This window comes from Falco peregrinus, chromosome 14 (genome assembly GCF_023634155.1).
Source record: "Falco peregrinus isolate bFalPer1 chromosome 14, bFalPer1.pri, whole genome shotgun sequence".
Classification (NCBI taxonomy): domain Eukaryota; kingdom Metazoa; phylum Chordata; class Aves; order Falconiformes; family Falconidae; genus Falco; species Falco peregrinus.
In genome coordinates, this window is record NC_073734.1 from 13,293,715 (window position 1) to 13,310,704 (window position 16,990).

The 16,990-nt window shown below is 39.4% G+C and overlaps 1 protein-coding gene across 2 annotated transcripts in view; it reads left to right on the forward strand.

Moving 5' to 3' along the window:
• The window catches only part of GARRE1 (granule associated Rac and RHOG effector 1), a 63,290-nt gene that overhangs the window by 26,349 nt on the left and 19,951 nt on the right, over nucleotides 1–16,990 (forward strand). For both annotated transcript variants that reach the window (XM_055818545.1, XM_055818544.1), the window contains 2 exons: nucleotides 4,571–5,918; nucleotides 15,180–15,386. In XM_055818545.1, coding sequence (XP_055674520.1) covers nucleotides 5,424–5,918; nucleotides 15,180–15,386 — 702 coding nt within the window. In that variant the 5' untranslated portion in view covers nucleotides 4,571–5,423. The remainder of the gene's footprint in view (nucleotides 1–4,570; nucleotides 5,919–15,179; nucleotides 15,387–16,990) is intronic.

Sequence of the window (16,990 nt, forward strand, 5' to 3'; positions counted from 1 at the left end):
AGTGTTGGAAGACCATTTGGGATATTTGAATTCTTTTCTAAGGTATCCCCATTTGGATGTTGGGTGGCCTGGCCAGCTGATGAATCTGATGTACACATCAGTGACAGCAGAACTTGAAGGTGGAATGATGCCTTCCATAGCGGAGTAACTTGTGGATTTGCACGGGCTTTGTGTGACTAAACACGAGAGGGAATTGGTGTGTTCTGGACAGGAGGCCCTTGGCTCTAGCAGCTGGCTGGCCTTTTGGCCTTGCTGTAGGCTTTGTTTGTTCAGGCTTTTCCCTGGTAAGCAATCTCGCTGTTCTGGGTTGTTTCTTTTGGAGCTACTTTTTTTGGAACAATAATTGAATTAGTTGCTTTCATATTTCATTGTTTCACATGAATGGTGCTTGTTCATCCTAAGATTTGGAATCTGTCTCATAAACTAAAGCGGATGTGCAATATCTGGAAGTGTTACTTTTGGAAAGTTTAGCTCAAGTATTTTGGATTATCTTACTCTTATATGTTATATTGCACATTCACTGAAAGGACAGTAGAATTCATAAAGAACATCTTTGCAATCAGTTTTTAAAACTGAGATCGGAATTTTTTTAAAGCCTGAAAAATCATTTTTTTTTTTAATCAGAAAGTTTTTAACCACTATGGCCCGCAAAGCATTCGTGTAGATGGTAAATGAAGTTGTCTGAAAGGAAGTTGATAGTATGGGTAATTGTGTAACTAAACCAACTAGTGAAAGACTTGTACGTTTTACTTACTACTTCCTCTGCTCAATTTCCTGTGTTGATTCAGGGAAGAAGTTGCTGCCGTTTCTAGGAGGGCCATCCCAAACTGGATGGATGGGGGATTAGACTGCTTGTTGCTGGCCCAGAACAGAAACTGGGAGGTGCCAGATTCTGTTTGTTGAAAGTCTTCCCTGTTAATTTGTCTCCTACACTCAGTGAATATGGAGGAAATACTTTTAAGTTTCTAGGAAGTATCTAAGCAAAAAATTGGGGATGTTGCATTTAGAAAAAGAATAGTGAACTTGATTTGCATAAGCAGTCATTTTCATGCAATTTCTGTTTCCTCTATGCCATTTTTAGAGCAGCTCATTTAGATATCTGCTTGATTCTCTGTGGAAGTTCAAATAGTTCAAACTAGTAGCAGTTCCTTAACTATAAACATATATAAACACATAAACAACGTGGTGAGCTTTTTCAGTAGTGTTTTACAGCTTTCAGCAGCATAGTGTTCAGTATGGAGCTTGGTTTTTATATTAGTTGTATTTATAATGTCTAATAGTATAGGAAGAACACTGTTTTGGTCTTGATTACATAAAGGAAGGAATGCAGTTTATTTATGGCGTGCTGACATTTTTTATATTTTCTACATTTGATTTCTGTGAATATTTTTGTTTTCTGCGAAGTAAAGTACAAGCTTAACTTTAATATTTTTTGATTGATAGCATGCTGGTCTTGTATCACTAGAATGAGCCACTTTGATTTATTTGGGTTTTTTTCCTGCTATTATGGCAAGATTTAGATTTGGTATAAAGTTCAGATAGTTACAATATGGAGCCACCAGTTTAGTCCATGCACCAAGAGCAGTGGGGGAACCATAGCACTGGGGAAGGGAGAGGAGAGTGTGGGAATGTTCTCCGCTTCAGTTTTTCGGGAAAAGATGGAAAAGGAAGAATGTCTATTTTGTACGTAGCATGTTGGAGATCTCATTATAGAAAGTGTAAGATACGTAGCATTTACCTGCATGCCTAGTGTTGAGAAGTGTTGAAAACTGTAGCTTTCCTCCCTCTAAATAAATACCTCTTTAGATGCTGAAGATACAAGCTCTTTAAGCTTTTGTGCTGATTTTATTACAAGGGAATGTTGAAGTTGTCAAGTAATCGTAAGTTGCATGTTGAATAAGTACATGCAGCTTTGACTATGAAATTGTCTAGAAGTAAACCACAATGATTTCTCATATTTGTTTATAATCTGTAGAAGATATGAAAACACCTTTCCCCCTCCCCCTCCCCCATTGCATTTATGTTCTTTTAGGAGGTAGCAGTTTTATACATTGGCTAAATATCAGGCAGTTTCAGATGGTGAGTTCAGTGTCTTAACTTGATCCTGAAAGTGTAATAATAATCAGTGTGTAATCAGAACCACCAAATTGTAGTGCATCTCTAATTTGCTTATCCAACTCAGTACTGTATAGCTTGAAACCCCCTTCTTAGCTTTTTCTGCTTTTGGTGTTAATTAACATTTAGATGTTTCATAAGCATTTCTTAAGTTCCTCTGCAATGTGAAATTCATGTCTACTTAGGGAAAATAATCACCAATTTACTTATACAATGCATATAAATTAACCAACTCTTTTGTTCCATCTACATTTTTATGCAATCAGGAAAACCAATTTGATCATGCTTTCCACTGTAAGGCATCATAGCTTGTTAAAGCAAGACAAAAACATTTTCAGCTATATGTATAATATCAAGACCTTCCAGAAAATTCAATTTTTAATGGGTTTATTGCATTTTCATGCATTCAATGTGAATATTGAGAGAAGTATAAAGTAGTTAGGAAAGAAAGAAATCGACTTAGAGTATTTTAAGGGGTACTGAAATGTGTATGGAAATTTCTGTTGTGTTTTATCTTTTTATCATGTTTTAAAAAGTTGGAATACCTAAGGTTATTTGCGCTAGATCTCAGAAGCAGAACCCCCTGCAGCAATGGCTTCCTGAACAACTTGTGTGTTGTTTTAGTGGGTGTGAACTATCTGGTTCTATATATTGTTTTGTCCTGCTATGTCTTGCCTTTTTTTTTTTTAATCTGTGAGGTTTTTGTATCATACATATGTGTCAAAACACATTGTGTGAATGAGTTGATATCCTGTTTGTTCAGACAGGTGGGAATAAGAAATTTTGACTGAAGATTAAATCTGTATTCCCCAACCATTTTGACAATATTAATACAGGTTTCATATCTCAAATCTAACAGCTAAAGGAACACTGTGTTGTTGAATTAAAGGGCTCCTTCCTGTTACATCTGGATTAGTCTTTCAAGTGCTTAGGAAAGAAAATCCTATTATGAATTATTGTTTGATATTAGCCTTGTACATTGCAATTGCTGCAGTAAAAAAAAGAATGGCCTTATTTGATGAGATCAAGTTATGTGTCTGTGTAGGAGAGGGAGAGAGCAGCCTAAAGTGTGACTAATAGCTAGGACTAGATAAACTGAATGAACAAATTTTCTCCACATTGTGCTTTCCTTCTGATAATGTCCTGACACTGTTAATTGGTGTCTTTTGCAGTCTCAAGAAATAGAACATTTCTGTCTCAAAGCAGGGAACACTGTAGAAAGTTACCTGTTCAGGACATTAGTGTGGGGTTGCTCACCCTAACCCCCCTGGTGGGGTAGGAGGTAATTAGGTCAATGCAGTCCTAACTCTGGCACAGAAGACAGGAAGATGATTGAGGTGGGATTAATTGGCAAGCTGTAAATTCATAGTGCATTAAAAAAATAAAAATCTTGTCACGCACAGGTGTGTATAAATATATGTGTGTTTATATAAAATCTGTATATAAAGATATGTAAATGAGTACCGAGGATAACTGACCATTGTATGGATATATGACTCCCAACTTGCAAACATGATCACGAGATGCAAAGCCCTTTCCAGTTAAGAGCTGTGTTTGGGTAAGGGCTTAAAAATCTTCATGCCCTTTTCCAGATTCATAGAATCATTTAGGTTGGAAAAGACCTTTGAAACTCCAGTTTCTCCAGCCTGGCCATCAACGTGTCCTGCTGCAAACCGACCCTTTCTCACTGCTCACACTCTGTTCACCTTCCTACAAAGGCCTTCAAGAAAGCACTCTTGGCTCTCCAGTTGCACCAGTTTGCTAGCAGGACCAGGGCAGTACTAGAAGCTGTATTTCCTCCTTACTTTCATGTCTGGTGAGAGCATTATTTAGGCCAATCTGTTAGGCAGTTCTGCCTCATATAATTTCTTGCGTGTGAATAGATGTTGTCTGTCATCTGCAATGGGATGTGTATGCTGTATTTTTCAGCTAAACTCAGTTAGGATATAGACAGTTTTGTCTGCCATTGTACTGAAAAAAAGCTCGAGGACCTGTATCATTGATTTAGTAAATTATTAAAATGAATGGGTTTCTCAGATTTCTGCTATAAATTATAGTGTGTGAAAAAAGGTTTCACTGACTTAATTCTTAAATTATTTTAAAAGGATGAGGTTAGAAAACGTGATTAACTCCCCCTGAGCTCTGCATTAATAGCCTTCTGCTGTTGTTAACTGTGTAAGGGTTGCACTGAGGATTAACTACACTCTTAAGTTTGACAGGCTAGAACAGGAGAAATAATAGGAAAATATTCAGCAGCGTTGAGTTTAGCAACAGGATGACACCAGCTCGTAACTGCCTTTTAAAATGCCAGTGCAACTCTCCCTTCCTTTCCATCTTGTGCATTGTTGACAACATAGGCCTAGAGAGTATAACAGGACACTGCAGGAGTTAAAATCTTAAACCTTCTCAATGTTCCATAACATTTTAAACTTTTTTTTTTTTTCCCCCTTCACAGGAAATGACCTAGAGGCCTTACAAATACATTTGTGCATTTTTGTTCTGAGTCTACAATTGAGGGCAAATGCAGTCTGGAAGCACCACTTCTTAATGTTACAACGGAAACAACTACCTCAACAAACAAGGAAAGGGGAAGAAGGCTTGCAATAATAAACACTCTAATTTTTAATAGCTTATATTTGCAAAGTCTTCTGTAAACAGAGTCCAGATTTCCCCCCCACCCCCCCCCTCCCCTCCCCGTATTAAGAAGAGACACTACAAGTGAACTAATTTGGCAGACTGGATCTGTCAAGACATTTGAAGATACTTGATCTGCTGACGTAAGGATTTGCTTTTTCAAGAAAGGAGCCTCTGCACTGCTTTTACAATCGCTGTTGATCGGTGGTTTGCTCCACTTTTCCTGGTATTACTAATGGGAAAATTGTTTTAAGATATTGCTTCTAAAACTATTATTTGCATTGAAAAAAATAACTTTTGTAGACGTCACAGCAAGTGACAATAATATGCTCATGAAGAAATTGTAGGCGATAACTTCTCTGCTCCAGTGTTGCTTTTCTGTGTGCAGAGTGGAATACCAAACGAGACAGAGCATTATTAAGATACTTCGGCTTGCTTTTTGAGTACAGTTTATAACTGCAGCAGGGCTGCACTGAACACTGAAATACGAAGTCAGCAAATCTGCTGCCTTTCTCACTGCTGATACAGATTATACAGACGCTTGCCTTTTTGAAATGCCTTTTGTGAAACCTATGTACACAGTACTCCACTGTTACTGTACATAACTATATATTTGAAGGAGGAGTTTGACAAGTGATTGTTAATTCAAGGAATCTTTGGACAAGCACTCACTTATGTATTGCTGTAGTGCACAAGAAAGCAAAATGGACTATAAGCGGCGCTTTTTGCTTGGCGGGTCCAAGCAGAAAGTGCAGCAACACCAGCAGTATCAAATGCCTGAGCTAGGCAGGACCCTGAGCGCACCGCTGGCATGTACAACCCCAGCATCCCCTTTGGTCTCCTCAGCTGCTGCGGGCAGTTGTAACCACCCTGTGTCCCATACTACTCCGATCGCAGACATCCAGCAGGGAATCTCCAAATACCTGGATGCACTCAATGTGTTTTGCCGTACAAGCACTTTCCTTACAGACCTTTTCAGCAGTGTATTTAGGAACTCACACTATTCTAAGGCAGCTATGCAACTGAAAGACGTGCAGGAACATGTCATGGAAGCAGCGAGTCGACTCACAGCAGCAATAAAACCAGAAATAGCAAAAATGCTGATGGAACTGAGTGCAGGAGCTGCAAACTTTAAAGATCAAAAAGAGTTCAGCCTACAAGACATTGAGGTAAGTTACCTTGGGGGGGAAACTGTATTGCATGTGAATTTGTATAGTCCCTTAATTTGACTTCTCTTCAAAACTGCTTCTGCACCAAGAGTTCTCTCTGCCTTGCTTTGTATTTGTGGGCAATGCTGGTAAAAAGAGAAACTCTTGATTTCTTACGTTTTCTTGTTGGAAAGTAGGAAGTCATTTGCCATGCCTGGCTTCCAAGTTCACTGAGTTAGATATTTAGTAGGTATTTCTGTTTAAGAACTTGTACTCTATTTAAAGGTGAGTTACAATTAAGTTGTACTATGTATGTAATTCTAAATGGTAATCTATTTGGTTTAAACGTACAACTTTGTAATCCAACAACCTCTATCTTCTTTGGGGAAACTCTGCTTAGTTGGAAAATAACTGTGATGGTTCGACCTTGGCTGGATGCCAGGTGCCCACTGAAGCTGCTCTGATCACTGCCCTCCTCACCCAGACAGGGGAGAGAAAATAGAACAAAAAGATTGTGGGTTGAGCTAAGGGCAGGGAGATCACTCACCAAATACCGGCACGGGCAATACGGACTCAACTCAGGGAAATTAGTTCAATTTACTACCATTCAAATCAGGAAAAAAATCCACCTTCCCCCCACCCCTCCCTTTTTCCTGTGCTTAACTTCACTCCCGATTTTTCTACCTTCTCCACCTGAGAGGCGCAGGGGGACAGGAATGGGGGCTACGGTCAGTTTACCACATGCTGTTTCTGCCGCTCCTTCCTCCTCACACTCTGCCCCTGCCCCAGCGTGGGTCCCTCCCACGGGAGAGAGTCCTCCATGAATTTCTGAACTTGAGTCCTTCCCATGGGCTGTGGTTCTTCATGAGCTGCCCCGGCCTGGGTCCCTTCCACAGGGTCACAAGTCCTGCCAGCAAACCTGCTCCAGCCCGGCTGCCCACGGGTCACAGCCTTCTCCGGGCATCCCTGGCCTGGGGTCCCAGGGGCTGCGGGTGGGGGTCTGCTCGGGGCTGGGGGCACAGCCTGCCTCGCCGGGGGCTTCCCCACGGGCTCCGGCGCCTGGAGCCCCCCCCGGCCCCCTCCTGCCCTGGCCTGGGGGGCTGCAGGGCTGTTGCTCTCCCACAGGCTCCCTCCCCTCTCCCCCTGCAGCTGCTCTTGCGCAGGAACTTTCCCCCTTTTGAAACCCGTTATCCCAGAGGCGCTGCCAGCGTCGCTGCCGGGCTCGGCCTTGGCCAGCAGCGGGTCCGGCTGGGAGCCGGCTGGCATCGGCTCCATCGGGCACGGGGGAAGCTGCTGGCACCTTCCCACAGAAGCCACCCTGTGCCCCCGCGAACACAGCCCTCCACACAAAACCACTACAACAGCAATAATGCAAAATAACAAAAAAACCTAACCAAACCAACCAACACCACCTCCAAATCAACTAAATAAACAATTTCCTGGTTTGTTAGCTAATGATGTCTAATGATACTGAGCTGTCATATTCTAAATTAGCCTATGCTTGCCTTAATATTATCCATTCTGAGAGGAAACCTGTGCACTTGGGAGTGGCACATTGTCATCAGTGTTAGTGTAAAACTGCATGTTAATTGACTAATAATCAGAATTTATGTAAAATTATGTTTTATCACTCTTCAAAGCATCTTTGTGGTTTCGAGCTGTTGTGATTAAAAGGAAAATACCATACTAGCTTGGGAGATTTGTGCTGTAAAATTTTGTCATGACTTTGCTTTAATTTCCACGTGCTGGCAGCAAGTGCATAGCAGTCAGAATTCAGATGTGTTGAAGCCGAGAATCCCCAACTCCCATCTTGCCTGGCTCGGTATTTCTGGGTATTTCTCCTGTTGTAAATGTCTTAATTATGTAGCAGGCAGTGTTAAGTGATAGTCATATGTGAGTCCCTGGTGTTTTAAGTAATTTCTCATGTTTTGACATAATTCTTTACACAATCCTTGCGAACTTATTCCTACAGAATTCCATCCTGTGTGTAAAACTTATTTTTGATTTAGGTTTCAGGTAAATTTAAGGATGAATGTTACACACACATGCTTATCAAGCATTATCTGCTTTCTGTAACCACACAGCTTAGAAAGAAAGCAGTTAAGTAGAATGCTATTTGTAGTACGTAATTGTAATGAGAAATATGACTGACAGTTTTCAGTGTTGTATACTTAATATAGAATGAAGTAAGGTTGGCTATATATTTATTATAAATGTCTTCTGTCAGCTAGTATTTTTGAAAACAATCCAATAACATCACAATGTTTAGCTAAGGCTGTGGGGAAAAAAATGGTTTTGTTATTTAAGAATCATGAATTTATGTGATTAAAGACCTTGATTATACCTGTGCCAAAAGACTAATTTTAAAAAAACCAAAAACATACAAAGCACTGCGTGTCTTCAAGGGTTCTTTGGTGGACTTTGAAACCTAGTCAAGCAATTCTAGATGGTAATTCATACCTGGCCCCACATAGTATGGGGAGAGTGCTTCTGCAGCAGTGAGTGGATTTCTTGAGCAAAAGCAAAGCACTGTTTGCGTAAGTTGGCCGTGTGTCCTACCAGCTTAAAGCAAAGGTAGAGAAACTGGCTTTGGTCCCTGCTTGACCAGTATAGACTTAACCCTTGCTCCTGAGCTCCGTGTGCAACTGCAGTGCTCTTTTCAGCAGGCAGCTCTATGGTAGGAACAAATGTAAAGAGAATGCAGGCGAAACAGCTGGATTGTTTGGTTTTCTTTATAGGCATATCTTGTGGAAATTGACTACTTGTCATTGTACTTTTCTTATATCTTTCCCTAATTAAAACTGCATCTTGCACATGGCTTTAAAAAGTAAATACACCAGATTTATGGGATCTTTTTACGTAATGTGGCAGGTATTGCATTTTGCTTTTGCTTAAGAATGAGCAAAAAATTAAGGATTTGACACTGACGCGCATGGTTGTGTTAGACGTCAGTGGGGAGCGTGGTTTAAATGACTTAAGTATATGGGCAAGCTAGTTGGGGGATTGTGCCCAGGAAACTGTTATCAGTTGCTCATTGTTGAAACGGACCTTGGCAGAGTTCAGTACAGAGAATATATTTGTTTGTAGGTGACTTGAAAGTACATGATATAAGTAGGATGGAAGACCTGCTGATATAAAAATAATCTGAATTGAACAAATGAGTTTTCCAGTTGGGATGGAATTCAGAGGGGAAAATGGAATGTTACAGCATTTCAGTAGAAGTTTTCAGCCTCCCAAGTGGCAGCAATTGTGGAACAGTTCTTGGGCTTGTGGTAGATGTATATTGAGTAGGAGTCAGTGTTGTGCAGTTGCACATAATAAATCAGTGTTGTTGCTGTTGTGCAGAGAGGCAGTTGTCATGTATTTAACGTGACTGTAACCTGCAAGAACCATGAATTAAGCATTCAACTCTTCACTGGTTATTATGGCCTTAATTACAACAGTGCACCCATGCACCACTGCTGTTGCTCTTAAGACAAATAGTGAACAACTGGAGAGACACCAGAGGTCAGTAGCAAGAGTAATCAGGTATGCAGGAAATAAGACTTCAGAGGACAAATTGAAAAGACTGACTCTATGGAAAAGAAGACCAAGAAGGAAAATCAGAATTGTCCAGGTATGTAAGAAGCTGTCGGAAGACGTGGCAATGTTCTGTTTTTCGTGTCCATGCAAGGTGGAGCAAGAAGTAATGAACTTAAATTTCAGAAAGGAAGATTCATATTAGAAGCTGTGGAAATACTTTGTAATGTTAGTGAAGTGCTGACACAGACTGCTACAAAGGGTAGGGAGCCTCCATCATGCAGAACTTACAGAACAGGTTAAACCTGCATCTAGCAAAACTGACCCAGGTGAAATTACTCCTTGCTTGGGACAGTAGGATGACCTTTTGATACCCTCTCCTACTCTGCATTCCTGTGATTTGAAGACCGGGCTGTTTATTTTGAAACTTTAGTTAGTGTGGTTTGGGGTCATGTCATGTCCCCCTGTCCCCCCTCAGTCTATAGAAAATTTAACATTTAGTAAAACTACCAGCAGGATTAAAAAAATTCCTAATGGAATCAGAAAAATATAAAGGGCTTGCCTGATTTCATCAGAGTTAGCTGACCAGGGAAACAAGGGGAAAAGAGTGTGAGAGACAGTGTAGTTGTTTCCTTGGAAAATATAAGGGGGGGAAAATATAGTAATATTTGAAGTTGCTTTTGCAGCTTCTCTAGTAGATGACTGAAAGAACTTTAAAACTCTGAGAAAGAATTGAGAGATGGTCGAATGTTTGAGAGGCAGCTCAGGAATATCCTATGAATAGGTACTCCAGAGCCTCTTATTTGAGGGATGAGCCTGGTATTAGGGAAGCAGTGGGAGGTGAGTTGTAATTCAAGGTGGGGTAAGAGGATGGAATCCCAAATTCGTGAGAAGGACATGAGAATGAGGTTTTTTTCTATGCACGAGCCCAGCTAAGGAAAACATACTTTTCCTAAGACTTCCTCAGCAAAGGCTGTATGTTTTGAGGAAGAATGAGAAATTTAAGCAGAGCAGGTGGCTTTAGAAATTTAGCAGAAAGCTATAGCTTTTCTGTGGTGCCACACATTTTTCTGTATTGTGATGGGTGCTTAGCCCACAGGGAAGGCACTATTGAGAAAGCATCAAGTTCTGATGAACATACGCAACATGCATGAAAAATGTTGTGCAACCCAAACTGGACTGTGGCAGCAGTGGATGAGGCTTTTAATATTTTCTTTTTAGCTGAACAAAGCTTGCTAGTTCACAGTTGATGTCTGCCAGGATGTATAAGAAGGTTGATGAAAGTGTTAGTGACAGATGGAGTTTCCCAAGGTTTCTTAATTTCAGAAATGCAAATACTGATTTTTATTTTCTGCCTTTTCTTTTCCCCTTGTAAAAACCTTTAAATTCTCAGGTGTTATGTGCCTGTATGGGTGAGTAACAGCTTGGAAATCAGGGGGAACAAGAGTTTTTATGTTAAATTTTCCAGATCTGTTGTTAAAGTTTTGTGAGCTGGAAGAATCTATGCTTCTGTTAGTAAAACCATGAAAGGCTATCCTCTGTGTTTGTGTGTGCGTGTGAAATTAAAAGTGGAAAAAAGTTTGTATATTTTCTCATTTTCTGTCAAGCTTTGCAGCAGCCTCGTTACTGCAAAATACAAATAGTGAATCTTGGTTTAGTTACACAGAACTGGTGTATTGTCTTTAAAGTGGGAGTAGTGACAAAGATGTATGTGTTGCCTTCCTAAACAAAAGGGAAGCATGAATGGGCACAGGATATTAACTTGGATGCCTCATTTTTTATTAAATGGAGATACTTTTTTGCTTTTATGTGTATAAATCAACTGAAGATTTTTGAACAAGAAGCTTGTGGAAGAAAAAATGTCTGAGTAAATATAAAATGTGGCCTTTCCTTAGCAAACATGGTAAAGCCCAATTTAAATATTTTTTCTAATTTTTCTTTCCTGTGATTTGTGGGGATTGGCTTGAGACTTTTCTGAGTTGAAGAACTGTTAGTAGCAAAAAGCTGCTTCAAATCAGTCGAAAATGCTACGGCTTGCTGGAATGCCATTGTGCTCTTCTCTTAGTCTATAATCTCATGGTCTGCTCTCAGATCTACTAGCATTGTCTTTAAAAATGTTTTGTATTATGTTTTAATAGCTGCTTTTTTATTTTTAAAATGCTTAACACTTAAATGCTTTTTTGCTAAATTATAGTTCCCATTTTAGTAGCTGTCAATATCAGATTATCGCTGCTGGGCTTTTAGGTTGACTGTTAGCCGAAACGAGCCTGTTAGGTTGCCCATGTCTCACAATACTGTAGAAGTAAAGGTGTGACTTTGCTGGCATCTGGTTTATCTTGTAGATAACTGTTTTTCCAGTAAGCAGGATGGTGTCTTCCCTTGGTGGTATTCTGGTCGTGAGATCACTCTTCCGAATTGCAGGGCATTGCTAAACAGTACAAATGAATAAAATTCTGCCCACTTTCAGTAGTATGTGGGAAAGAGTGTTATCTCAAAATCTGATACAGCAGTTTAAGTCATACCTCATTGTTAACTTCATTATATTGCTATTTTAATCTGGTCTCTTTAGTGGGTAGACAGGTTGTGTACAGGGCTTATCGTTACCAAAGCCATTAAGAACTCTGTTAAGGGAAAAGGGGGAAACCACTGAGTAAGTGTGTCGTGGTGCTTTGCTTTGTTTAGGAAAATAGACCGAAAAAAAAGAGAAGAAAAAAAAAAAAGAGAATTTTAGTACCTAAAATGCTACTTGGAACAGCAGGTCAGCATTTGTATCATTGAAAGACTGAAACTGGTTATTTCCTAACTTTATTAGTAGTGTTCTGTTTTAAACAATCTGTTGTATAAGATTTGCTTGCCAGGGAATTGGCATGGCATCACTGTTTAGCAATGAAATCTGGACATTTTGTGTGTGCCCTTTGTCCAGGAAAATATTCCAAAGTTGATCGTGTGCCTCCATTAGGAGGATAATATGGGACAGAGTAATGTAATGCTGCATCTTGCCCCTGACACTCCTGTTTGTATGCAACTAGTTTGATTAAACTCATCTTTCAGAGGCAAGGAGGTCTCAAGAGACCGCCCCAAAAAGTCCCATTGCTTCCAACTGCCTAAACAGGAAGACAGATTCCTTTAGGTAAGGTTATTTGGCTGCTGAGCTAGATAGCTGTCCGACCTGGTAATGGGTTAGGAAAGTCAAGATGCTAGAGATGTATTTCTTGGGACAAAAAGTTTGCAAGCTGAAGACCTCATTGTATATGCAATCTAAATGATTCTAAGAAATGCTTTAAGAAAACACCACCACTACCAAGAAAAACTTACTAGTTGAGACTTGTGATGATTCCAGTTCATCTTTGATTACTACACAGTCTCTAGGTTTTAGCTCTTAGTATGGTCTAAACCAGGAGACTCAAACACTTTTGCATGGGAAAGTAGGAAGAAAAAAGCTCAGAAAAGAGATGGTGGTGTCTTTAACTGTGAGAGGAAAACACACATCCATATGCTAATATTGTTCTGCAGATTTTGCAACAGAGGTTCAGTATATTGCTTTACACACTTCAGTAATTGCTGGCCAACCCTGGCTCTATATGTTAAACTGATGGCGGTCGTATTTCTTTCCCACAGTTAAGACAAGAGTTTCAGCTCTTTGGAAGAAAACTCTAAAGAAGTGAACTTTAAAGCAAAGAGAGTTTGGCATCTGCAGTGAGTGTTTAACAGTGCAAAAATCCTCTACCACTTGGATTTTACTTAAGCAGCTAAAACCATCCTTACGCATTTCTGAGGAAGACTGAAATAGATTATTTTTCAAACAAAATAGACGTTCAGTAAAGCAGATGTTACTATTTATCTTTACTGTTTAACATTGTAAATTATACTAGGAATGTTGTGTGCTGCCACTTAAAACCTAAATCATTTGTTTATTTTGAGCACTATTCCCAGGCAGGGGAAACTTCAACCTCTGTACCTTAAATATTCTTTGAAACTTAATCGGCTTGAAATTCCTAATGAGTCCTAGTTTCTTACTCCCCTGAGAACTGCATTCTTCATACAAAGAAATATTCAGATCACCAGTTGCCATTTCCTGCAGTTTTTTTATAAATCTTTCTAATCTTGTAGCCAGGAAAGTTGGAGTGTTACTCATTTTATCATTTGCTGACTTCTTTTTTAATAAGGCAAACTCCACTTTCAGAGGTCAGCTGAACTACCAAAAATGTTTAATTTTATGCCTTGTACAAAGAAGGGAAGTGATTGAACCAGAATGGAATGTCAAAAGGAGTCTGGATGCAATGGAAAAAAGCATTGCCACCACTGGTTCTTCTGAAGTAGATAGTTAATGCATATAACTGTTTGTGATACTATAGTCTTGCCAGTTAGATCACTGTGTCTGAATATTTTTATTCCAGAAGAATGTAGTTGAAAATAAGCCAGATGATTTATTTGCTCCAAGGCATGATGGCTTTGTACATTATCTGTGTATCTTATGAATTATTCCTAAAATGGAATTCAAGTTGAGTCTTTTTTAATAAATCAAAGTCAAATATACTTTTTAAACCACTTTGTGTGACGAACTCCATAAAAGAAACAAAATGCTTTGAATATCTTTTAAATACTTTCTACAGTAATTCAGAAAATACTTGCTTCTTTGCTGCGTTCTAGTTACGCTTTGTTGTAGCTTTTGTCTGCGTAGGAGAGCCTGACCCTGAAGGTAGACGGAGCACTCCTGTTTGTGCTGCTGTGCTCTCCAGGTTGTCCTTCTGGGTGGTTGCACTCCTGTCTGTTCTTCCACATGTGGTGGCTGCGCCTAAATCTGGAGTTTGTGTGACCTGTTTTGTTTTGCTTGTAGTAAGTGAGGCATATGTCTGTCTGTGGTCATGGTTCTCATTCTCATTCGCACTGCTGTGAGAGACGGAGGTGAATGGGGGATGGAAACATGCAGGGGACAGAGGTCCAGGATGTGGAGCCCAGCTCTGCCTGGCAGAGGTAGGCACCCTTTCCCCAGCTCGATGTTGGTGCTGCCCTCGGCCCAGTGAGTACGGGGAGGGACCAGCAGCCCTTTGCTTCCCTGCCTTCCCTCAGGCTTTCCGAGTGAGTATTACATGACCCATTTCAGTGAAATATTCTGAAGAGATTTGTGCCAGCGTTAGCAGTTCCTGTCAGACAATGCAAGTGACAGGGCTGCAACTTTGTGCATGCATTCCGCAGTCACTATTATATTCTAAAAATGGCACTGTGTTGCCGCTGTGTTATATGGCAAAATGTTTTTCATGCTTATTACCAGTTATTGCTCTGCTTGGAAGATAGACCGCTGGATTGAACTCTTCAGATTTTATGATAATATTTTAAAATTACTCAGATTTGTTTGTTTGGGGATTTTTAGCATAAATTCAGCTAGGTCTACGTGCAAGTGGGTTTTGCTGTTGGCTTTGTCCTTGTGAGAATGTGCTACTCCCATTTTTGTTTCATGTACTTAATATTGCTGAGTAACTTAACAAGGTTTTCATTCTTCAAATAATTGTAACTGGAGTGCAGAAGTAAAAATTACTTGGGATCAGTCTGATCTCCCCTTAATTCATAGAAACCAATGCTCACTCACTGTTCACCTTTTAAGTAAATTCTTAAATATCATGTGTTACTTATCTGAAGCATTATTTTAATTACAAAAGATCTCTGTTTAACTTAGTTTCTTACCTCAAACAGTGAACAAAAAGGAAGAAGGGAAACTTCCATGAAATCTATTTGCTTGAAACTGGTGTGTTTCTTCTCCCACAGGTACTTGGGCGATGTTTCTTGACGGTGATGCAGGTCCATTTCCAGTTCCTGTCACAAGCTTTGCAGAAAGTCCAGCCAGTGGCACACTCTTGCTTTGCTGAAGCTGTAGCTCAGGAGAGAAAGAATGTTAGTGGGGCTGGAGCCTCAAATTTAAGCCCCACAAATGAGCTAGAAGATGCAATAAGATCATGGAGAGGAGCAGCAGAGGTATGGAGGTCTTGCTGCAGTGACATTCTATTTAATGAAAAGGCAGTTACATTTAGTGAAACCTAAATAAGGCTGAATGCCTTAATAAAGGAAGAAAATCTCTGATTTTAAAGACATGTAGCATCTGAAGGGGGGGAACATAGTGAAGTTAGTTTTGGATGCTAAAACTTGTTTTACCTATATGGTGATTATACTATCTTTGCCCTGTGTAAAGTTTTCTTTGTGATATGATTGTACATAAGTAGTGTGCAAACAAGTGGAAACAGCTTTTTGTCATTAGTAATGAATTAACAGTGTTCAAATGTGGTTTGGCAGATAGAGGGCATTAAAAAAAAACCACCATACAAAAAGTCTTTGCAAAAACAGAGCAAAATCTTGATTAAAAAATAATTTAGATAATACCCATTTCTCTTAAATTTTGAGCATGGATTCTATTTTATACTTGAAAATCTTTATGGTAACTTGTAATGCTTGTCTTCGTGCTGTAAAACTTGATGTTGCTTGATCCATCAGTTGTTGGAATGTTAAATGTATTACTTGAATGTACTGCTCTCTGAACTTGTATTTTCACAAACACTAGCCATCTGTAGAATCCTTACTTTTCATGCTGAAAAAAAGTACTTGACAAAGAAAATTAGTTTTAGGAGCTTTTTTGCTTTCCCTTGCACTATTGAAGCCTGCAGACTGATATATCAAAATGGATTCAGACACTGAGTGCACAGTTTCCTTAAATTCAGGTAACTTGGAGCATGTGCTTTCGAAGTCTTAATTTGGCAGCCCACACAGGTGCATTAATCATCTTGACTGGAAATCTTGTCAAGGTTTCCATTTATCAGCTAACATCTGTGAGGTATATGAAAGCAAACAAGTTTCCTTTAGACTATGAATGCAGAGGAATTATTTGTAACTTTTACTGCAACGTAAATTTATTTCACTGGATACATTAAAGATTTGGGAGTGCTGTAGGTTTATTACAGACAATCCTAACAGGTCTAATTCTGGTATGGCTTTACTCCTTTTGCATAAAAATAGTTAATTTTATGTTTAATATATTTAGTCCCTTAAAACTATTACAATTCCTAGAAATGCCCTGCAATTGCTGTCAATTTTGTTTAAAATGTCGCTAAAATTAAACTTAGGTTTGCAGAATCTGGGACCTTAACTTTGTCTTTTACCTTCTTAACAGCCTACTTCAGCTGTTTCTGTTAATAAAACCTGTATTTTGAAGTAGAGTTCAGTACAAGTATTACAGTAATTAAATCCCTTTTTAAATGTACATGGGGAGAACAGAAAAATACAGATTCTCCCTGCTTCTGGAATGACACTAGAAGAGCCTTCTCAATTTTTATGATTGGCTAAAGTAACTAATCTGAAGGCTATGTGTGGGGTTTTAGGACAGCATAAGAAAAATCTGTGCTCTGTAAATCGTTTATGTGCGTTCTGTCTCTGATAGACTAATATACAAGTCATTTTGATACAAGGGAGATTTGAAATACTGAGATCTTTCAAGTTTCACTTTGCGGAGTGAAAGTCAATCCATTATATTTCCATATAAAATCAGCCCCTTTGGCAGGAGAAGGCATTGCTCTTTCGGAGTAAAATTT